Genomic DNA, 25,417 nt, shown 5'->3' with positions numbered 1-25,417 from the left:
AATATTAAAATAATTAATATTTCATTGAATAACATCGATTTTTTTAACACAGCATCACATCTCCGAGGCATGGAGTCTATGAGATCCTGGCAACGTTTTATAGGTATTCCTTTCCAAGCCTCTTTCACTACTTGTCATAAATCCCTCGAATTGGTTCGTTTCTCTTCAGCTACTTTCTTCTTGATATGTGTCCACAGGTTTTGAATGGGGTTGAGGTCAGGAGACTGAGCAGGTCACCACATAACATCAATTCCGTTGGCCCTAAACCATTTTTTTGCGCACTTGTTAGTATGTTTAGGGTAATTATCCTGTTGATATACCCATATCAATGGCATATTCCATGAGGGATGTGTCAACATTACCTCATATAATATTTTGACATATGCCCTTTGGTCCATAATGCCTTCACGTAAGTGAATTGGACGAATTAATTAAATTAATTGGACGAACACCACAATGTGAAAAACGACCGCGTACCGTGATTTGGCATCGGTATGTACTCGTATAACGGTTTTTGTGGTAAACCGGGGATTATATTCTGAGTTAGGGGGATGTCGGACAAAGTTCCTAGATCTTGTACTACCAAATAACTCAACTTTGGATTCGTCTGACCACAATATGTTTCGCCGCTTAGACGCGGGTCAGGAGCCATGCCCTTTTGCAAATTGTATACGGGCTTTCTTGTGCTTCTGTTTTAATGGGGGTATTTTACGTGGACTTCTGGCAAATAATTTGTTCTGCTCCAAATGCCTACGAACAGTTTCAGTATTAACTGACAAATTTAGTTCGTCATGGATGCTCCTGGCTGAAGCAAAAGGATTAATTTTGCAGTAGCGTACTATATTGCGATCGTCTTCAGTGGATGTTTTGCGCTTTTGTCTACGAGTTTCATTTTTGTTTCTTTAATTTAAGGCTACCATTTGAGGAGATCATTTTACGATTTCTTGGATCTCTTTATAAGTATTTCCTAGTTTTCTCAATTTTTTTTACCGTTTCCGCTTTTCCTCTGTACAATGCTTTCCTCAACCCAGTGGAGAAAAATCCAATGATTAAATAAAATAATAACTAATTAAAAATGCTGCTAGATTATAAAACTACATATTTTTTATGTTAAGGACTATTCTGAAAACGAAATATCTAACACTCCTATTATTTTGTGGAAAGCAATAACAAGTGTCTCCGAGAACTAGCAAAGCAGAAGTAGAATAGCAATCATCACAATAAAAATTTGTTTCGTATTTTAATGCTAGTACCCCGTTATGTGTACCATTCTTGTTTCGCGTCATTTACATGTGATTTAAAAAAGTTATGCAGCCAAACACATTTTTCATATTGGCACTCCTATTATTTTGTGGACAACTGTACATATGTAGTATGTACCATATAATTGGCACTGAAAACTTTGCTAGCTACTTGGTGATAATAGTTTTGTAAATAGAAAATGGTTACCTTATAAGAAATTTTTTGTTGTCGAAAAATAAGCGAAGCTTTTTAATTCCTAATCCTTGAACGACCGCTGCCAGAAACAACTGGTATCGAGTCCACAACATACATAGTGGTTCTAAAATTGTGAAGCTATTGATGAGAAAATTGATTTAAAATTGTATATTTTTAATGGTGGAGCGCCTAAAATCACTCCTTAATAATTTGAAGAAATGACCTCCAAATTGTTCTTGTCCAAATAAAGATTCAAATCTGTTCCGGTTACGTGGACTCAACTATCGTTTGAAAAGTCATCCCATTATAGCTTTTCGCAGGTTCGCAGACGGTGTATATGTATTTAGATTGCATAATTCTTAAAACCATATCTTTTCACAGTATCAATAATTACCCTTCTTCTTTCTACAATAAGTCTTAAATAAATTGTCATATTATTCCAACCGAAATCAAGTGTCATTTGGTTTGATTTCTTCCTTTATCCTCGTTCATCATTATTAACTCTTATAAAGGGTTAGACGTACCATAAGTAGAGTTGCAAATAATGCATTAAAAAATAATTAAATTGATATTTGACTTCCTTTTTTTTGTTTTGTAATCTCAAGTCCAAAATGTTTGGATGAAATTCTTATTTTTTAATTTATAATCTGAGAGTTTTGAAATAAAAAAATTTCCACATTGGCTAGCGAACTGGCGAATAAATGTGAATGAACAGAGCAGTCAGCATGTTACATTTTCGCTTAGACCAAAAATGTGCCCGTCAGTAAAATAATATTATCATATAAACAATATTTTAGTACCCCAAGCGAACGAAGTCACATATCGTGGTATTCACCTAGATAGAAGGCTCACGTGGAGAAAACACATCTCTAGTAAAATAACATGTATGAAGATTAGAGCTGCAAATTTAAATTGGCTTTAAAATAAAAACTCTAAACTTAGCCTAGACCACAAAGTGCTTTTATATAATGCGGTCATAAAGTCGATTTGTATGTATGGCATTCAACTGTGGGGTACGACCTGTGCAACTAATATTGATATAATACAAAGGTTCCAATCGAAAATGCTTAGAACAATCACGTGTTCACCATGGTACATGCGTAACGACAATATCCATAACGACCTTGGTATTCATAAGGTAAAGAAAGAAGTAGAAGATAGCAGAATTAAATAATATCTAAACACCGAGATCACCCAAACCCTTTGGCTAATGCTTCTGTACATTCCTGCGATCAAACACGCCTTAAAAGAAGAGATATGCCTACGTACTAAGGATCAACGTATCACCAAAACAGCTCAATCAAAATTGTACATGACTTTTAGGCTTCAAATCGATATCGTACTTATTGCCGAATTCTTCACATACATACTTACCAATTTCGATAATTTAAAGACGTTTTTCGGGGGATGTTTTTTGTAAGAGTACTTCTTTTTCACAGTTTACATCACGTTGATGGGTCCATATTTGCTTTCATCGAATCCAAAACCCTACCGAATATGATGCAAATCGTTTATTAAGGGATCGTCTCAGTACGAAATTTTAGAGAAATCGTTTTTTTTTTTGTTGCATTATCGGATAGTATACACTATAACAAACATTGTCTCAAATTTTGAAATCGAAATTCAAATTCATTCAGAGTAGGGTACAATCTTTAAACGCGTTTCTTTCAGAATGGTGTTTTTCAAAACGGTTTCTCCTCTCAAAGGAATAGTTTTGAAGATATCTAGTTCCAATTTGGTGTGAAATTTTTTTCTACTACCGCGCCATTTTGTCAAATTCCAAAAAAAATAACAACTTTCCTACAGATTAATAATCTTTTTAAAAATTTTGTTTTAGACAAAAATTGCGGCCGCAATCGTGGACATCATACAGAAAAATTATGTGTTATTTGAACAATTTATCATACACCCAACAAATAAAGATAAAAAAAATGATTTTGTATTCGTCATGAATGTATTTATTTGTAAAAAAATGGGACTGATTAGTTAATTCCAACATAAAACAAAAGAAAAATCGCGAAAATCAGTGATTTTTCGGAGGGTCACATTGAGATAATCCCTTAAAAACTTGTTCGACAGAACTTGCTTTGAACAAAATTTTCGAGATGTTTGCTTCAATAACACGAGAAATTATTTAAAAACCAATGACTAAGAAGATAGTCTTGAAATTCATTTAAATACCTGTCTAAAGAACATTGTGGGAAATTTTTGAAAATTCTGTTTCAGCAAAAAATTCTTAAAATTGTTTATTTTTTATGAGATTGTTTTAAAATATATTCATATATATTCATTCATAAGATATACAAGTATGTATATTTAGTTCCACATTTATATAGTATACATGTTAGAGGATTTATTTTATTCATTTGAACTTTTTTTATTGTTCGTATTTTGTTTTAAGTGTTCCCTACACAGAGAAATTGTATATATATTTATGATGATAATATAATCGAAAAAGTGAAAACCAAAAGTTTTTTTTTTTGTTACGTTTTTTTTAAGTTAGTAAACACAAAAAAATTATCACCTCTCATGTGACTACACAACCGTTGCAATATCAACAATATGTTAACAATTTTCAAATCATGCTGTGAAAATACAACAATCACGACCACAACCGCCTGATTTGCCAATTTAATATTCACAACAAAGCAACAAAAACAATACAAATTAACAATTTTCTCTTACTTTCATAATTTGAAAATCTAATCTAATCTTTTATAAAAATGTCGGATTTGCGTAAATAGATCATGGAATCTAATAAAATGTGCGAAAAGTTAACAATTGCAAAAACGAAAGCAAAAACAGTAAATATTTCACGAACAAATACGAATTGAAAACGAGCAAAAAGAAAGACGAAAAAAGTGGAAAAATAAACATAAGTTAAGAAACAAAAACAACAACAAAACCAAAGATAAAGGAAGTGTATGTAAAACAAAAGAAAATTAAATATAAAGTCAAAACTAAACGAACAGTGTAAATAAATTATTACAAAAATAAAAAAAGCAACAACAACATAACATAGTACGCCAATAAAATTACACCCGAACTAAAGACATTTGATTAAACGACTAAAGGAAACGACCAAACCAAATTGCACTTCCTAACCAGCTGCGGTGTTGTGACTATGTCCGAAACCGAGTTGTATGAAAGTAAAGGCAATTCCGAATCCTTCCTACAATATGGTAATGAGAAACCGCCGCCGATTGTTGTTGTTGTCGGCGACGGTCGCAGCCGAGTTCGACGTGTGGTGCGCACCGCGACACGTCACGTGACTGTTGTCAGTTACTCGACACGACACAAAGAGACGCGCACCCATACATCGCATCACGTTACGACAGTGAGGTAAGCAAGTAAAAAGAACCAAAAGCAAGAAATAAAAAATACGCTATTATTGTATGCGTGTTTACAATTAGGTGAAAAAAAAACTAAAAAACAAATTATAAACATAAAACCCAAAATTTGTGTAGTCATTGTCACTCCTTTTTAGGCTTGTAAACACGCAGAACGCTTTCCTCCTTTCAAAAATATACAGCTGTCTTAAATTGTTGTTTTCTTTTGTGCATTTTTTGAGCGTCTTCATTTATATTCTCATTAACAAACACCAAAATGGTTCTCTGCTGCAAGACACATATTTTCAGTTGAAATGTTGACACATAGGTGATTTTGTTTGGCAGCACTGTGCTAGCGTAATCCTTTGAGACATTTTGGTGGTGCGACCAAATAGGTGCCTACTTTTAGGATGAGTGTGTTTTGGCAGTGTTGAATACATACAAACATACACGTATGTCTACAATTGTTTGTAATCCTCTTCTATTCAAATAGCGGTTGTTGCAGCGAAATATTATTTTGTTTTAAGACTGGTGCCACAATATTAAAAAAATATTATGTTTAACATTAACAGAAAACGGTCGAAACATTACTAAGAATGTAGAATGTTAGGTTAAGAAGTCTGCATAAAATTATTAGCATAACTTTCCTCGAAGAGTAAACCTTTGGACCAAAATATTTTATTTTATATGCGTCATAGGACTACCTAATTTATTAAATTAAAATAATCATAATTTGGTAAAATTTTCGTTATTTTTATAAAAGCGACAACTTTAATACCAATTAATAGCTGTTTGTGTTTATCCTCTTTCCATAAGTAACAGATTAAGGCAGAGAAATCGAGTTTTCTATAGGGAACATTGGGCATGAAAGGTTGAAAAATTGATATACATATGTACTTAGTAAACTCCAGCTTCGAAACATGGGGTCTCTTCGTCCGTAGGTGTAATTAGGCAATCGAAAAATATTTAAAACTCTTCTATCTCTGATTAGAATTTTAGCATCAATTCTGGAACATCTTTCAAATGCTTTCATTTTCATCTTTGGACACTTTAAAGCGCTTTTCTGAAATTTTTACAGTAATCAAATGCATATACGATATTCCGCTTTTTATCAATTTTTTGCGTTAGTATTGGACCATTACGTGCATACGTATACAATGTTAAAAATGCTAATGATTTTTTTTCAACTTTGAACCAATCAATATTACATTTTATTTCATTGACATTTTTGCGTTTTTAATATCCGTTGTGAAATATAATTATATTTATATAACAAAGAAAGTAATTTCGCTATTAAAAATAATTACTGTATTACAATAATACATACAAAATATAATATGTTTACAATATGCCATTTAATATTTATACTTTGTACTCCATACAAAATAGTTCATCGCGTTATCCATGACAGTCGTCAAAGTTAAAAGTTCAAAGTAAATTACTGCCGACATGCAATACATACTCCTTATGTATATACTATATGTACATAAATAAATGTGGTATATATGTACATACATATATTTAATGTGTAAATATAGAGTTACTGTATAAGTAAAGGTTTTCTAATAGCAATTTCCGATTTACTTTTGAGGTATTTGGATTCACACGCCAATTAATTTGTGTGTGTTTGTAAGTCCATTTCTATTTGTATGCATAAGAGTAAGTTAAATGTATGACGATGGCGCGCGTCTTGCGGTGCGCTTCAAAGTTCATCAACTAGTGGCAACTGCAACTTGTTGCATATTAATAGGAGCGCAGATCGTCATAAATGCATACATGCATTCATACAAACGTTCTTATGTACATATGTAACTGCTCAAATATGCCTTGCTGTGTGTGGCAAAAGAATTTTCCTTTCTCTAATTATATTTGTTTGCCTCTAATGCGGATACGGAGAACACAAGCAAATTCACAAATATCAATGTATGTATGTAAGTATATACTCTATTAGAGTAGAGTGAATTTTATTTATTTATTATTTTTATTTGTTTCGTAATTTCTTCTTAGCAGACCTACAAAAAAATGTTATTTTAATATATGTATGTATGTAAAATGTTTTTAAATTGCTACTACAAAAATATAAATATATATCAGAAATTAAGAAGCAAATTATTATTTAGAAATTTATTGGTAGCAGTGATACCGACTTAAAAGGACATAGATATACTATACATATGTATATGTATATAAAAATGTCGCTTCAATTTTCAGAAGAAAAATTTCAATAATTTATTTTAGTAAACCTTGACAAATTTTTTGTTGCTCCATTCCATTTTTATACTCATGCAACCAATTGCTACAAAGTATTATACTTTCTTCACCTAACGGTTGTACGTGCCACCTAAAACTAATCTAGATAGATAGAGGGTTATATATAAAGGTATATAAATGATCAGGGTGATGAGAAAAGTTGAAAACCGGATTTCTGTCTGTCTGCCTGTCTGTCCGTGCAAGCTGTAACTTGAGTAAAAATTGAGATATCTTGAAACTTTATATACGGGTTTCATAGTACAAAACAAAGTCGAGTTCGTAGATGAGCGTAATCGGACCATTGCCACGCCCAGAAATCGTCATTAACCGAAAACCTATAAAGTACCATAACTAAGCACTAAATTAAGATATAAAACTGCAATTTGGCCAGGGGATTCCAGTGGCCAGTGGCGCCAGTGAGCAAAATAAAAGTGGGCGTGGCACCGGCCCTCTGATAATCACCCAGCACATAAGTATATTGCAAAAACTCCTACCTATGTGGAAATGGATGAAATCGGATGAAAACTCTGCTCACTCCTCATATAACGGTACTGTTCAAAACTGTAAAAAGCGCGATAAATCAATAACTGAATGCGCCAGAGACGCTAAAATTTACCGCCGGGGTGGTATGACAAGGCTTTATAGGACCTGAGTGAGAGTTTGGTGAGACAAAATTTGGTATGTGGCATTCTCTTCATATTCCTATATCGAAATCGGCTTCATATAGCACAATTTTAAATTCCACTTGATTCGTTCAGTTTCCAGTAGATAAATCAAGAAGCAATTATTATAAAGGGATAAGACTTTGCACGAATAATGCCTTTAGTGTATGTCATCTTATAACAGAAAACTGTTCAAATCCGACCAAAAATATTATTATATAATTATAATGGAAAAATCAAGCCCCTAGATACCGTATATTTGAACCCTAGTACCTATAGTTGACTTTTGTTCGAAAATATCGGTCAATGTCTAAGATATATACTTAATATTTAGGGATAGTACTTCTCTGACAATGGTATGTTTGTATGTCAAGGATGAAGTTGATTCGGACCAATACTTCCATTAGCCCCCATATACCTAAAGTAAAGATAACCATTTGTACCAATGTCTGAATGAAAATAATTTCCATTAATCCATTTTTTTTTATAGTATGTGTTGTTTCTGTCATTTTTTGCATTTTCCAATAACTGATTCTGATTAAAAAAATTCCGAACGTATTAACGCTCCACCCTAACATACAAACATAGGTGTGCTTAAAAGCAATCAAATAAATTTATTTTTCCATTTGCATGTTTTCCTGTAATATTTTTTTTGCTTCTAAGCGTTCTATATGTAAATATATGCAAATATATATATGTATTTATGACTATATACATATTTATACATGCGGCTTGTGTATGTAATTGACAATAAGTGCAACTGCTCTACGAGCAGTTGCCATGTGATGAGCTACAGATTCTAACATGAATTAGTTATATATCAACAAAAAAGTAGCACCACAGTACTGTACCGATAGAATTTTAAAATATATATTTTTGTTTTTCTGATCTGGCAGCAATCACTGTGGGATATTGTTAGGTGTGATGTGCTCGTTTTCTGCAGTATGAACAGTTCGTTATAAACTCAAACAGTAGTTTTAGTTTGATTGAATTTTTCATTGTGTGTCTAATTTTGAGCAGTCAAAATAATATCATCGTTGGCATAATTCTAAAAATAACATGAAAAACTTGACAGCAAAACAATTACGGCAAGATTATGTTCGAAATCATGGCACCACTGTTGTAAATTCGAATGGGCACTATTGATTCATGCGCTGATCGTTTTCGAATTATCGATACTCTCGATATTCGAGCGCTCGAAAAAAATAACCCTGGTCGATCCATCACCGGTGTGTTCATAAGAAAAAAAAATAGTTATAAGAAAAAATTTAAGTGAATGACGGAAAGTATACGTTGAACACCGCGAAACATGGAATTTTTTCATTAAAAACAAAAAAAGAAACTCTTTTTAAAATGATGCGCCGTATACTATATTCGTAAAGTAGAATTAAAAACAAAAGTTTTAAGACATTTCCCGTGAAAATTGGTGCATGTTTTCAGAAAAGCCGCTCTCCTGAACATTTACCAATTTCAGAATTTGATTAAATAATTGCGATGGCAGGGAAAAATTAGATTACTATTTTATTAATTTTTAGTTAAGTTTAACGTTTTAATATTGACTAGAACATAAATGGGCCGAGAAAACACTGTACGCCTGAAAAGAGGATTGTAATAAACAAAGTTGATTTCAAAAGGTGAAACATATTCTAAAGTCCTGAAATTTCTCGGTTTTCCCAGAAAATGATTCGAAACGCTTTATATTATGAACCGAAAGTGGAAACGCGTGGCCGAAAGCGAGGAATGGTCACCAACAATTATAGCACCCTTAACCAGTCTATGCAAAGCAAACCCATTTACATAAGTACGTCTGCAATTGAACTGAAAAAACACTGAATTTAGATGTTAGTGTAGTGACAGTTCGCCGTCACCTACGACAAACTATGTTGTTACTCACAGCCTTAAGAAAGTGCCGCTTCTCACTACAAAACTTGTAGTAAAGCGCATGGAGTTTGCTAAAATACACATAGAATGGATAGCTTGGAGATGGCGAAGCATTCTTTGAAATAACGAGGGCAAGGTCGCTTTGTTTGGGGGCCGAGGATCTCGATGTTATATTTGAAAACATAGCTGTATGTACATACATATGTACAGAGGCATCCATTTCATATTAATATTGTACATAATTTCTTAATGTCCTTGTTAGCTTCGCCTGTCCATTCGCTGCCGCGTTTCACTTCGTTTTACACACACACATACATATATGTATTAGTGTTTATTTATATAATTGTAGGTGCAGGAGCAGATGTTTTGCTTTCATGCGATACTATTCACAAAATTATACATCAGCTACAACAACAACAATAACAACGCATATCCTTTCCTCGCCATGCTGTTACGTTGGTTTATAAAAATAAAAACAAAAACATTTCAACACATGTGGGCTTGCATATCTGTCCTGCCTGTTTTATTGTATAAGCATTTGAGCCGCAGGATCAGCTAATAGTTTTTGCAATTGGTTTCTGTCTTCATCTCCGCTTTGCTTTTTCATTTCTTTATTTTTCCCGCTACCTGCTATTTGTGTATTGCCTTTCTATTCACACACACATACGTATACATATGTATGTGTGTGAAACGCCAGGTGCAGTTGCTTTCTGCTTTTATACGGCTTTGTTTGTTCGAAAATGATGCACCTTTTGCTACAATTTTTTCGCCTTTCTTTTTTGTTGTTGCTGCAATTTTGTTTTATTGCTGGCAGTGATCATGCTACCTTTGTTGCTACTGCTGTGCAGGCTTTATGGTCTTTTATTGTCTGCAATGTGCACATTTACGTTGTTGTTGTTGTAGCCATGTTTACCGCTTAAATGTGTATCCAAATTCAATGCTGGTGGATTTGTGTTTTGCTTCTTTGTCAAGGTGTTCTGGTAAACCAAAAGTAACCTGCGCTTCACCTGGTTAAGATTGAGCTCGAGAATTCTTTCAGCTGTTTCATTTTCCTTGTTCAAGTTCTGATTATTTTTTTCCACTAATTTGGTAGTGCTGATCACGAAATTATACCTCATTTTAACATCAGGTTTTTTTTTTGTTTTTTGTTTTAAATTTCTTACGTTTGAATTTTAGTGTTCAACAAATTTTATACAAGATTTGTTGTTGAAAAACTGTTAAAACAACAGAATGTCTTCAAGAAAGTGTCATAATAATGCGGATACATTTTGTTATATTTGTGGAAACTTTATGACTTTAAAGCAAAAACAGAAAATCACTGAATTTGTTGAAAATTCGTATAATGCTTATTTTGGCTTCAAAGTACAACTAAAACTGTGGACTCCGCAAGTAGTTTGTACTATTTGTGTTGAACAATTACGACAGTGGACATACCGCATAGACAATATCTACCTTTCGGTGGACCTTTGATATGGAGAAAGCAGACAAATCATATTGATGATTGTTATTTTTGCTGTACAAATGTGAAAGGTTTTAATGCTACAAATAAAAATAAAATTGTCTACGCAAATGTATCTTCAGTTACACGGCCGATTCCACATGGTCCAGACATGCCAGTGCCCCTTCCAAGCTCAATATCTGATCTTAGTTCAACATCATCAGAACAAAATTTACAGGGTCAAGAGTCGACGGAAGTTTATGAACCAATTTTAAATCAACCACAGAAATTTACTCAAGGTGAATTAAATGATTTAGTTAGAGACCTAAATCTTTCTAAAGAATCTGCTCAACTTCTTGGATCTAGACTTCATGCAAAACATCTGTTAGCTCCAAATACATATTTTGCATGGTATAGAAAACGTGAAGCAGAATTTGTACCTTTTTTTAGTCAGGAAGAATCATTAGTTTATTGTAAGAATATCCCCGATCTTATTGAAAAGTTAGGAGTAAAATATAATTCTGGAGATTGGAGACTTTTTATAGATTCTTCGAAGCGGAGTCTAAAAGGTGTTCTTTTACACAACACTAATCAGTATGCTTCTGTTCCAGTCGCTCATTCTGTTCATTTGAAAGAGACTTATGAAAATTTAGAAACATTGTTAGATAAATTTGGATATGAAAAACACGGTTGGCAGCTTTGTGGAGATCTAAAAATTATAACCATGATATTAGGCCAGCAGTCAGGATATACAAAATTTCCATGCTTCTTGTGCCAGTGGGACAGTAGAGCACGAGACAAGCACTACGTACAAAAACAATGGACTCCTCGTAAAAATCTCAAAGTAGGAACAAAAATCGTTAGCAAAAACTTCTCTGGGACTCTTCGAAAATTTGAAAAAGCTACAAAACCCGAACTTTTTGAGTGAATCTTTCCTTTATACTCAATCTTCATAACTCAACAAAAGTTGAGGTTTCTTTAAATCTATATCTTGGATTATTCAACTTCAAAAGTAGTCGTTTTCATCACGGAATTTTCATATATGTATGTACATACATACATACATATGTATATTACTGCAACTAAGTTTACAGCTGCCAATTTCGAAGAACAATAAAATCTGACACAAATTTGTCAGTTCATCAGTCTTCTAGGATCAATGTTTTTGTAAAAATGGGGCTAAAGATTTTATAGATATTAGTGAGAGTGCATGCAGGATTTGATTTCCGTTGGTTTTATGATGTTTTCGGGGCATGAATTTGAAGGCACGGCTGTGTAGCATAGATTAATATTTAAAATAATTTTTTACTTTTTCTTTTAATTTTTACTTTTACTTTTAATCTTACTTTACTTACCTCACATAACGATAAGTTCTATTAAAAGCATAAATTAATATATTTTCTAATAAAAATGTGTAAATAACTTTGCAGATATTATTATTTTTTCCAAAAGTTAATATGAAACTCAAACATAATTACTTATTTCCTGTTGCACTGAACGCAGCCTCTTTATTTATACAGAATCTTTCATAAAAGCACCTACATATAGTATATTCTATGGCACTGTATTATTTTCCTTGCTCTAAACCTTTGCTATTCTCCTACTTCATTTTAATACAAAAAAGTATAAGTACAAAAAAATCCCTCTCCACTTGCTTTAACGTTCTTACGCCGCCGGTTCGTAGATATAACATATCCAACAGTTTGTAAGGATGTCTTTTTCTTGCCAAATGTCTGTTCATAACTACATATACATATATATATATATATATATATCGACTGTGAAGATCTATGCATTTGTATCATGTATGTTTTTTTTCTCATTTCATTATATAAATTCGACTCGAATGTGCGATGGCTCTTAAGCCACTTATGAGGGTTGTTTAAGGTGACCAGCTAATCACTAACTGAGATTAATATGTATATATATTTTTTTATTGTTATAAAATTTTTAAATTTATCATTGAAAATCGCAGTAGTATTTTTCAAAATATCCCCCATTACGATTTATACACTTTTTTCAGGCGTTTTAACCAATTGTCGAAGCACTTATGATACTCTGATTGAGGTATCTCCAAAACATGCATTCTGAACTCATCAACCGTCCCTTCAATTGTCGTTGACCTATATGTTTATTTTTTACGTAGGGGAATAAAAAGAAGTAATTCGGTGCCAAATCAGGTCCATACGGTAGATAACTAATCAAATTGATGTTTTGAGTTCTCAAGAATACAGTTGTTTCAGACTATGTGCGATAGCGGTTGGTTTTCCTAATATTTTTTTGAAAGACAACTGGAAAATATTGTTGGTATACCACACAGAATTTACTGCGTTGCTCCAGTGGTATAGTTACGACATAACCATTTTTTTCAAAAAATAAGCAATCATTTGCTTGAAAGTGCTTCGTACGCGAATAATTTTTGTTGGATTCGGCCCATCTTGAAACAACCATACAGTCGATTGCTGATGAGATGAATATTTTAAGTTACCATATATAATAGCTCACGTATGTCAAAACTTTTTTAGTATGTATAACATGTCAAACTTTTCGATAAAGTTGTGAGTGCTGTCAAAATCCCGAAAAATAAAAAGAAACCTACGTATTATATTCCTAACTTTCTTATTACTAAATTTTTTTAATTTTAACTGGTCACCTTAAACTTAAGTCAGTCGGGAACACATATGTATCTGCGCACAAATGTATGCTGCTCACGATCACTTTCAACGTCACTGTGTTGGGCATGCGTGGCAGTAGGAAGAGGCACTACCGCCACCGCTTTTAGTTTATACGTATCCTTGACAGCGTAAACACCTAGAAACGGAGTAGAAATGTTGTAGTGATTCGGATAGAAATGATATTTCATAAAGAATTTTACGTAGAAACGTTTTCTTCAATGCTGTGATTTACACATACTATTTAGCAAGTATTCTTTTGCTACCACAAGAGCGACAGAATGATCATTTGCATTTCGGGTTTTATAATTGGTGAAAGGTAACAAGAAATTGTAAAAGAAAAAACTAACTAATCAATAAAAGTGTAATTGTTTAAATTAAATTTTAATGCGCCATAAAAAGCCAAGTTTGCCGCAGTCTTCGTTTTATTTCGCCTGCATCTGGTTTGGCTTTCAAAACAGCTGTTCGTGTTTTTGAGTTTACCCAATAACAAAATAAATAAAGATAACCAGAAATCAGGTGCAAGATATTGCATTAATTTATTGTATTGGCTGGTCTGTCGCCCCAATTCGTACAAAAGCCGATAACCGTGTGCCAACAAACAGACATAAATAAAGTAAAGGGTGACCTGATTTTTTCGTCAATGCACAAAAAAAAACGAAATAACCAACAAAAATCTATAAATATGCAATAATTTTATAAGATGTTTAAAAGTAGTTACCATTGGCAAGCAGCTGCTTTCGAAAATAATAAAAGCGCAAAGTAATGATAATAACAAATAAATGCAATGTAATAAAAATATGTATATAGAAAGACAGTGCTGTGCAACAAATGCAAATGGCAAATCTTGTCTAAGAAATGTGTATCGAAAACTGCAACTATTTTATTGGTGTGATTTAATTTTAGTATTTGTGTATCTGTTGAAGTGGTTTTACAAAAATATAATAATTCCAAACCAAATTAAATAGTCCAGTAGTTGTTCTAACAAGTCAATGTAAATTTTATGGACGAAAATTAAATAAATTACTGAGAGTTTAAAAACAATGCAAATTTGATTATTTTCATTTTAGTAAAAAAAATTTCAAGATTTAAAAAATATTTTATTTAAAAAAAAACCAAAAAAAATATATATGTACGTATTAATTTTTTGTGCAAAAATTTGATGTAAAATATCTTAAATAGGTAGTGTGGGTGTCCCTCGACGCACTTGTCCTTTAAGAGGCTCATTGTGAAACAACTGCGACTAAAACCCCCTCACTTTATTTTGTCCTTTCTGAACCACCCCGTGCTTCTGATGAAGTTCATTTATACAAAAGGTTTTATCTGTGCAATTGCGAAATATTGTCAAGAACCGATAGTACCTATTATTTTCCTGTACAAAGCTTTACATGCGCATAGAAGATGTGTATTATGGTGTCCTCTTCTTCTATCTCTTAACAACTTCTACAATAGTCATTACGTGGTGTTCACAGTCTGTTGCCATATCTGCCAAGTAGACTGTGGCCTGTTAGTACTCTTACTCCAGTTCTTATTTAGTTCCTTTTGAATTTGAATAGACGGCATGTTCGATCCATATTCCATTATGTTATATTATTTTCCTGGTTGCTGAGAAATCTGGAGAAAGACTCCATTAAAACTAAGATATATGTTTTTCGATTACATAGTATCTTCAAACAGCCATGGCGTATAAATTCCCTCTTTTTGGAGTCTAATTGTAGCGTCATACCTGCTCTGGCTAGATCATATGCTTCAATTACCAGTAATATCACTATATCCTGGAACGCATTACAGATTTACCGAAAGGAAAATGTAACTAGTACTATTATTACTCAAGGACCATACCTAAAATATGTCATTATCTCTTTCGAAGCAGCGTTTATAAAGCGATATTAAATATACATAATCTGAGGTCTATCTGTAATCTAATAAAATTGCAATAAAAAGGTTGATATAAAAGTTTCAAAAGTTTCTGACGTCTACCACTCATTGTATCTTCCGAAACAATAAAGGTTAATAAATTATTGATGAAAAACTATTGATAAAAACAAATCTAAGTCTTTTGATTAGGTCATAGTCTAAATTTTATTTATGAAATCTCAAGAAAATTATCACTTGAAATCCGCTTCTGTCAAGATGTCTTATGAATCAAGGATACAGTCTTGAAAAATTTAGATTGTATTAGTTCATTTGAATTTTAATTAGTAGTAGGCCATTTGGCACAGACTTTCAGGAGATCCACCTATATTTCAAGTAAAACTAAGGCAAAAAGTAAGAAACAAAAACAAGATAATTTTGTGAAGTAATTAACTGTGAATATTATGTTTGACAGAATCTATAGCTTTTCTTGAGACAAGGTGAAGAGTACAGCCTTAGCTTTCCGATTAAAAGTTCTATCTATTTCGTAGACCTTTCGCTATATGCAATGACCAACTTTACTTTTTCATCTAGTTAGCCAAGATATCGTCGCCATTTTGTTAGTTTGCTCCAATTAAAAAAAAATACTTGTATTTTTTCTCCTTTTTATTTAAATTTTTGCTTATTTAGTTTAAATGAAAATATATTGTATATATAAACATTTTGTTGTTGTATCATACATACATGTATGTATGTATTTTAGAACATTTCAACTTTTACTATCTGCTTGAAATGGATGTCTAGTATAGCTTTCTATTTAAGTTGTTACTGAAGAAAAATCTCCAATGTACTAAATTACAGACGTAATTTAATTTATTTATTAGTTCATTTATTTATTTAGTTTTTCAATTTTATTTCCAGTAAATAACTAATTGGAATTGAATTCTTTATATTTTCTAGTTTCCCACAAAAATCCATCGAGCGTAGCGGTTCCACCCAATATGACATTGCCGCACCATCGGGCTCCACAACGTCCGGTTCCACATTGTCAACGGATTGTGGCGGCTATGTTTATCTGCAGCAACACTATATACCCTCGAGCTCTTCCAGCGCTGCTATAAATTATCCCGTAATGCAACAATCGCACATGATTTACCAGCAACATCATCCACAGCAGCTACAACAACAATATGCAAACTCGTGCCATCAACAGCAAATTGCACATCAGTCAGCAGCCGCTGCAGCAACGGGAACTGGTGAGTTGGACGCACAGCCATTTTTATATACCATACATATGTATTTATATTACTTATATGTATGTATGAATGGTTATATGTATATAGTATATATATTAGGGTGTGTCATTCTGAGGCAACCTTTTTTTTCAACTGAAAAACAGGCTAAAAACTTTCGAAAATGTGAAAAAGAAAGTCACTCAAAAGATGAGCTCTTAATATTAATATTAAGAGTTGCCTATTTCAAATTTTCTGTTTTCCATATAAATTACATGGAAAAAAAATCATTTTTTTTGTGGTCGTGTTTTCTCGTAAAATAATCGATATTTCGGAATGGATCTTCAGTAGTCGAAGTCGATTAAGAATCGATGACATTCGAAAAATCGATTATTTTACGAGAAAACTCGATTTTCCAGTAGAATCGGAATCGAGTTTACCATCCCTACTGGCAGCCATCGCGCGCACATATAATAACCTCCGCACAATAACCACCACAAAAAAAACTATTTTTTTCCATGTAATTTATATGGAAAACAGAAAACTTGAAATAGGCACCTTTTAATATTAATATTAAGAGCTCATCTTTTGAGTGACTTTCTTTTTCACATTTTCGAAAGTTTTTAGCCTGTTTTTCAGTTGAAAAAAGGTTGCCTCAGAATGACACACCCTAATATATATGTCTTATGTAAACTGAACCGCATTCATAATAAAAGTAAACTTTAAGTATGTGCTATAATTTGTGTGTGAGAGCGTTAAAGTCGGCTTTACTAAGCACACTAGCTTTCACACTTACATACATAAACATATACTATATGTATTAAGGTGCTTCAAAAAAATTTTTGAATTTTTTTTCAACTCTTACCCCCTCAAATTTTAGTGATTTACAAAAAAATTCTGCCTCAAGTCAGGCGCTGTAGCTTAACTCTAAGGAGTCGCTTTGTTTTTTTAGTTTCCTATTCAGTTAACATTGGATTCTCGTTTTTTCATTCAAACTAAATTATCACCAATTAATTTTCGTTTCTCAAAAATAACCATCACATATTCAGAAAGTTGACTTTTCAAACTTTGAAACTTCCCGCGCCTGGCTTGAGGGAGTATTTTTTATGTCAATCACTAACATTTGAGGGGGTAAGAGTTGAAAAAAAATTCAAAAGTTGCATTTTTTTATACATTTATAACGGATATGTATGGACACTGAGTGTTAAAACTTAATTATCTTCTCTTCATTTTTCCTTCCTCTAAATTTTTATGTATTTCTTTGTAACATCCTTTTCATTACTTACACCCCTCCCCCCACACAGGTGGCATGCATCATGGCCAACATGTGAGCTTACATCACCAGCATCATCATCACCATCTACTGCATGGCCATCATCATCATCACGGTGGTGCCGTTGTGATTGCCGGCAGCGGTGTTGGCACCGGCGGTGCGGTTGGTGTGGCTGGCAGCGGCGGTCCCGGCAGCACTTCACCATCAGCCATACAGCAAAATATGCATAAGAAGAATTCCATACGGAATGGGAGCGATGTGCTGAAGCGTGCACGTGCACAGACAGCGTAAGTCTTGATAAAAATCCATTTATAATTATTCATTTTTGTATTAGATGTGAAAATAATTTGTCATTAACGTTGATACGGAAACTTAATCTCTAATCAAAGTGATATAGGCAACTGACAGTTGTTTAATATTTAATTTTTGTGATAAGTTTCATTGATAAAAAGAACTGTTAATGGGTAATTGAAGTCTAATATATGCATAGAAGGATTTTCCTGTTGAGGCTAAGGAACTTAAATACATGTGTATTCAAAAAACAACGCGAATTTTGTTTTTGAAAAAAATGTTTATTCATTTGTCTACTTTAATGTTGTCAAAATAGTCCTCATTCGATATTATGCACTTATGCTAGAGCTTCTCCCAATCGTCTAAACATTTTTCAAACTCGAGTTTTAGGATAGCCTTTAGCTCTTTCAATGACTTTTAGCCCTCCGCCATCTAAGGTTCTTTTTATTTTTGGAAATGGAAACGAGACACAATTAAACATTGCTAGCGAATGTGGAGGTTGAAGCATTGTTACAGTATTACTTTTGGCCAAGAATTCACGAACTAGCAACGAAATATAACTAAGCAATGAATACAATTGAAAATTGTATCATTGATTATCAGAGGCATGTACATACATATGTATGTATATCATCATAATAAAGGGCTTAGTAAAAATGGGGCGTTACACGATATAAGAACGTGTCTTAGAGGGAGAGATTCAACGCATCAATGAAATTCAGCCAAACAAACAACGACAAACGAGTGCGAAAGCCGTGGAGGCCATTTGCTTGATATGCTATTCCATAAATAACTCTATACTATATACTTTATGGTTGAATAAAATAATTACTATATTATCGAAAGACTAAAAACTGTGTTTTCTATTCAATTCCAATATTGCGTTAGTTAACCCTTTAAAGTAAAAATATTGGCCCGCAAAATTGTAAATATTAAAAGTCGCGTTATTTTTTTGCATATGACATCCAAAATAACTAATATAGTCAAAGGTGTCGCCCAGACGTTTCCTCGTAAAAAAATAACTTTGACAGCTCCAAATAATAAAAAAAATACACTAATTAATTACACAGGTCCACAAAAAAAAATCGATGAAAGGTTCCTTTGACCAAACATGGTGTACTATATGTATTTTGGGCCGCTGAAACCGAATCTTAAGTCCGTTTTGCTCCATCACGTCAGGATTTTTTCCTAACCTCAAAATACATATCAGATTTTACTTGACAGCAAAAAATTTTAAAATATTAACCGATTTAGCTTAATTTTGAGATAGAGGGGTTTTGAGGGGTCCTTGCTTACAAGGATTTGTATTTTGAAAGGATTGTATTTTGAAAATCTGACTTTAAATAAGTGATCAGCGACCCTAAGAACCCCTCTGTACAAAGTTTTCTGAAAGTTCAAGAATTTTTTTTCTGACCGCCATTTTGTATTTTGAAAATTTACCTTTAATTTCGAAATCAATGACCTCGAAAATCCCTTGATACAAAATTTTATAAAAATTGAAGAAATTCTTAAAAATTTAAGAATTTTTTGAAAATTCAAGAATTTTTTGAAAACTTTGACGGCCATATTGGATCCGCCATTTTGTATTTTGAAAATTTGTCTTTAATTTCGTAAGCAAGGACCCCTCAAAACCCCTTTAATATTTTTTAACTTTTTTCCGTCAAGTAAAATCCGACATGTATTTTGAAGACGGACTTCAGATTCGGTTTCAGCGGCCCAGAATACATGTAATACACCCTGTTTGGTCAAAGGAACCTTTCATCGATTTTTTTTTGTGGACCTGTGTTATTAATTTATTATTTAAGGACCACCCTAAAGTCTTAATGACGTCATTCAACAACGACATTCAGGTGTGCTGTATTTTTGCACAAAAGAGTTTATAAATAACAATAAATAATTACAATGAACCAACTCAGCAATGCATTTCACAGCTTTGTATTTGTACAAAACAGTCTGGATAACATTTTAGGAACATGTGTGCAATTAAAAATAAGAAAGAACATATTTGAAAGGTCAACGTTATTTAGTGAAATTTTCCATATGTTGCTCTTTACGTGTCCGATGATATTATTAGATACAGCTATGAGCAAACTTAATGCGCTGCAGCAACTTCAAATATAAAAAGGGATATATGTTGTAAGTAATGTAAATAACTAAGTATAATGTTATCTGATATTAAAAAGGCATTCGTAACATTCTCTAGGATCTACATATATAACATGCTGAAACTAAATAAGTGCCTTAAACCTAGTATATTGTGAAAATAATCCTGAGGTTGGCCCTGAAATGTACGGAATATCTAAACGTCAAATATATATTTTGAAGATATCGCGACAAAATATGACTCCTCTCGTTCCTTTAATATAAGAGAGTATCTTAGGTTAGACTTCGCCCACCCTTATTTATTTAAGTCGTTTCCTTGTTTTGCTGCAATAAAAAAATATTTGACAAATTAATCTCTTTTTAAAAATATAGATTTATTTTTAATAAAACACAGGAGTGTTCTTAAATTGTTTGACGTGTAGTGTCTAAACACAATTTCGTGCATGTGATCGCATCGCTCATCATAAGTGTTAATATAGGCTCTATATTCGGTGTTAAAAGTTTATGGACCAAATATGTCAACATATAAACTTAACCAGGTAGTTGTCTGTTTTGTTTTTTTTTGTTTAAAAGGGAGCCTGGAGAGTCCTTTCAGGATCGTTAATCCCGAATTTTGTCATATGTTGGAATTATCACCATGACGGTAAAAATTACTCAGGCATAAACTTCCACGATTTTTAAACGCTATTATAAGAGTTATAAGACCTTACACAATTTATTTAATTTGACAGTTTGTTTGGTAGTTGTCTCTCTAGAAAATTGTATATTTCGTTGTAACTTAAAATTTATTGTAAAGAAATATTTTTACTTTAACAGCTGTTTTGACAGCTATCCCCAAAAAATATATGCCTCTAAAAGACACATTTTATATGTGTATGGTATATGTCTAAATAGAGCTTCTGTTTTGAGCTTATCAGCCGCCGTTTTTCTAGCTGCTTTTTTTCGACGTATCGTACTTTACTATAAGGGATTTCGTTGAATGCCTTATTATCTTATTATGGCTTATGAAAACAATTGCCACTAACACTTCACAGACACTTTAATAGCTTCGAATCTTTATCGCGTCAGCCGATCGCTTTATTAGACGATAACAATTGTTTATTTCTAAGCATTTAATTAGAGTTAGCTGTGTCAATTGATTAATTTTGTTTTCTCTTTTTTGTTTCAATTATTTCTAAGTTTACTTTTTACAAAAATTTTCAACTATTTTTGCCTGCGCACACATTGTGTTTTTCGCAAATATGTTTAGAATTTAAATATCATCATAAAGTGATCATAAATGCTACAAATTGTTTGTGTAAGAATGACAAGCATGAACAGATAAGATAAAATGTTCAACAAAGGTATTTATCTTATCGCGCATAACCGCAAAGTGAACAAGCAAAAAAATATTAAAATTCACACAGATGCGCGAAAACACGAATACATACACGCAGGCGCGTAAATTTGAGCACAACAAATTAATAAATGTTGGCCTTTTTAGTGTGTTGGTCGGCAGCGGCCCTGTGGCTTGTACGTCAGCGCTCGTATGACGCGCGCGCTTTGAAGTTATATTTGTAAAAAATTTCATTTTAAACTTCTGCCTTCAGTTATCGAAAGTTTCTAGAGCCCTACCGGCCTTTCAGCTCCAACGTTGGTGCCAGTTCCAGCAAAAGTGTGGCGTAGCCAAAAAGAAGTGCCTGCGCCTAACAGTTATAGAAAAAGCAAACTAATCAGCGTACAATACATATACTATAACTATATATGTATGTAGATATATAAACATATATACCTATGTGCTACGTGTTATTTTCCGATTTACTCCGTTTTGCTTTTGGCAATTTTCGATTTTTTGAACATTTTTGCTTTTCAAATATACTTAGTACATACGCGCCAATAATTGCTTACTTGTACTTATGTGTGTAGGTAGGCATAATAATAATACATATGGGCTTGTAAGCTGTTTTTCTTCAATTTTTGTTGTACTTGTTGCTTTGTATTACACAATTTTCACGTTATGCAATGCCACTTTAAGCATTTCGCTGCCAAGTCTCACTTATACGCATACAAACAAACATACACTCAGCCGTTATAATAATTTCTTCTTCTTCTTTGTCTACCGCAGATACGAGCTCTCACAAGATTTGTTGGAGAAACAAATTGAACTATTGGAGCGTAAGTACGGCGGCGTGCGCGCACGTAATGCAGCCGTAACGATACAGCGCGCCTTCCGCCACTATATGATGGTGAAAAAGTTTGCCTCAATTACCGCTATGGCCAAAGCTGAGAAACGTCTTAGCCGCCGCGTACTTATTGTATCTGGTGGCGCTGGTGGTACTGGTGCCGTAGTTGGAGGCATCGAAGACGTGCCTGCTTCCAATTCGTCATTGTCCTCAGCATATGGCAGCGCAACTGAATCTCAGCTAGATTTGATGCAGCAACAGCAACAACAGCAATTACAATCACCGGGAACTACGTCGCCGTATGCCTATCAACAGTCACAAACACAGCAACAGCAGCAGGCGCGTGTTACCATTTTGGCAGGTCCACCGGGCAGTGTGGTGGGCGCCACATCGGTGCCAATTGTGTCGTCGAATGCCATTTCAGCGCGCACACCGCCCACGCGCTCGCTATCGATGCGCGAGCGTCGGCAGCAGGATGGCAGCCCGATACCACGCAGCCAGTCAGGTGAGTCGTGATTCACGCTTTTCGGGTTTTAAGAGTTAGTTTCTTACGTATTATGTTCCAAATTTTTTGTTTCTTTTTATTTTAAATAAAATCTTCTACCTCCTTTCTTTCTAACATTTCTCTTTTTTCCATTTTTCAGGCGCATCATCGGTTCCCATTGGTGGCGGTGGTGGCTCCTCCGCATCTTCAACATCTTCCGGCGGCACTCTTGGTTCAACCACACACCCACACGTCAACCTCTTACATGCCACCGAGCCACATTTCTACGGCAGTCAACATCTAGCCACACATTATTATCAGGTCCCACCACACGAGGCCAGTTACGCCAGCTCGGCGAACAATTCGCACTTGGACAGCTCGTTGAATACGTCCTGGGCGAGTGTAGCAAGTGGAACATCGCCACACACACCCTACTATTCAGCGGCACAAATTTACATGCGACCCAAAGGCGCGCCCGGCAGCACATCGGCCGAACGCAAGAAAGTGCCACCCGAAGTGCCGAAGCGCACCTCCTCCATAGCAGCACAACAGCACGCACAGCATCTGGCAGCACAGCAACAACATCAACACATGCTAATGATGCGTCAGACACCACCACCACCGTCACTATTACGCTCGAACGGGCTCTGTAAAAGCGCCGAGAATGGCAGTCTCACATCCGTGCAGAGCTCGGGTAGCGACTCAAGCGTTACATCGGCCGATCGTATCGCCGTCAACAGTGACATTGGTTCGGATCGTTCGAATTCTCCACAAACGTGGAAGCGTAACACGGCCCTCTCGAGTTCACAACAATTCGTACATAACAACGATGTAGGCACGGTGGCATTTAGTCTAGGACAGGCTGGTATGGTGACCGACGGACGTGGTGGTGGCAGTGTTGTTGGCGCGGCCAATACGTCCGATGATCATGCCATATCTTCACACACAACTGCAGCGCAGTATGAGCAGCACGAACAGCAACAGGATCATCACTTGAATACGACGGCGCCACTGCAGAACTACAAGGTTTCAGAAACAATACGCAAGCGTCAGTACCGCGTTGGTTTGAATCTGTTCAATAAGAAACCAGAGAAGGGCATCACTTATTTGATACGGCGTGGCTTCCTCGAAAATACGCCACAAGGTGTGGCGCGCTTCCTTATCTCGCGTAAGGGTTTATCGCGACAGATGATCGGCGAGTATTTGGGCAATTTGCAGAACCAATTTAATATGGCGGTGTTGAACTGCTTCGCATTGGAGCTGGATCTTTCCGGTATGCAGGTGGATGTGGCGTTGCGCAAGTTCCAGGCGTACTTCCGCATGCCAGGCGAAGCGCAAAAGATAGAGCGGCTAATGGAGGTGTTCTCACAGCGCTTCTGCCATTGTAACCAGGATATTGTAGGGCGTTTAAGATCTTCAGATACGGTAGGTGAAGAACGCTTTACGATTGAATGATTATTAAAGTTCCAACCTTTTCTCTTAACAGATATTCGTACTAGCTTTTGCCATCATCATGCTGAACACTGACTTACATACACCCAATCTTAAGCCGGAGCGTCGCATGCGCGTTGAGGACTTCATTAAGAACTTGCGCGGCATTGACGATTGTCATGATATTGAGAAGGATATGCTCGCTGGTATTTACGAGCGCGTCAAAGCTAATGAATTTAAACCCGGCAGTGACCATGTGACACAAGTGATGAAGGTTCAGGCCACAATTGTGGGAAAGAAACCCAATTTGGCATTACCGCATAGGCGGCTCGTTTGCTATTGTCGTCTCTATGAAATACCCGACGTCAATAAGAAAGAACGTCCTGGCGTACATCAACGCGAAGTTTTCCTCTTCAACGATTTGCTAGTGATCACCAAGATATTCAGCAAAAAGAAGTCCTCCGTAACGTATACGTTCCGTAATAGCTTCCCGCTTTGCGGCATGGTGGTAACATTACTTGATGTAGCCAATTATCCATTTTGCATCCAACTGTCACAAAAAGTCGATGGCAAAATACTAATTACATTCAATGCGCGCAACGAGCACGATCGCTGCAAATTTGCCGAGGATCTAAAGGAGTCCATCAGCGAGATGGATGAAATGGAGGCATTGCGCATCGAAGCCGAATTGGAGCGTCAGAAGTCGGCACGTAATCGTACAGCCGGGAGTTCTGAAAACCGTGATAGTGGCGTAGCCGACGTAGAGGTGGGCGCATATCAGGCAACGCCCGCCGGCGAACTCGCACCGAATGCAAACGATCCAACGCAGCAACTAAAACGCAGCGCGCTCAGCAACAGTTTACTCGACATGCATGAGCAATGTAGGTATCAATGCATTTAATTATAATTTTATTTTTT

General features: G+C 34.7%; 1 protein-coding gene across 4 annotated transcripts in view; it reads left to right on the top strand.

The window, feature by feature from the left end:
* Nucleotides 1-25,417, top strand: part of LOC120776470 (IQ motif and SEC7 domain-containing protein 3) — a 177,401-nt gene that overhangs the window by 151,184 nt on the left and 800 nt on the right. For 3 of the 4 annotated variants that reach the window (XM_040107140.1, XM_040107143.1, XM_040107142.1), the window contains exons 2-6: nt 16,484-16,779; nt 18,060-18,315; nt 22,527-23,089; nt 23,229-24,493; nt 24,555-25,380. In XM_040107140.1, the coding sequence (XP_039963074.1) occupies nt 16,484-16,779; nt 18,060-18,315; nt 22,527-23,089; nt 23,229-24,493; nt 24,555-25,380 (3,206 nt within the window). Of the gene's footprint in view, nt 1-4,381; nt 4,780-16,483; nt 16,780-18,059; nt 18,316-22,526; nt 23,090-23,228; nt 24,494-24,554; nt 25,381-25,417 lie in introns of those variants that run through there. The other variant, XM_040107141.1, reaches the window with a different exon arrangement.

Source organism: Bactrocera tryoni, chromosome 5 (genome assembly GCF_016617805.1).
Source record: "Bactrocera tryoni isolate S06 chromosome 5, CSIRO_BtryS06_freeze2, whole genome shotgun sequence".
NCBI lineage: Eukaryota > Metazoa > Arthropoda > Insecta > Diptera > Tephritidae > Bactrocera > Bactrocera tryoni.
This window is presented reverse-complemented; position numbering and strand designations above follow the sequence as displayed.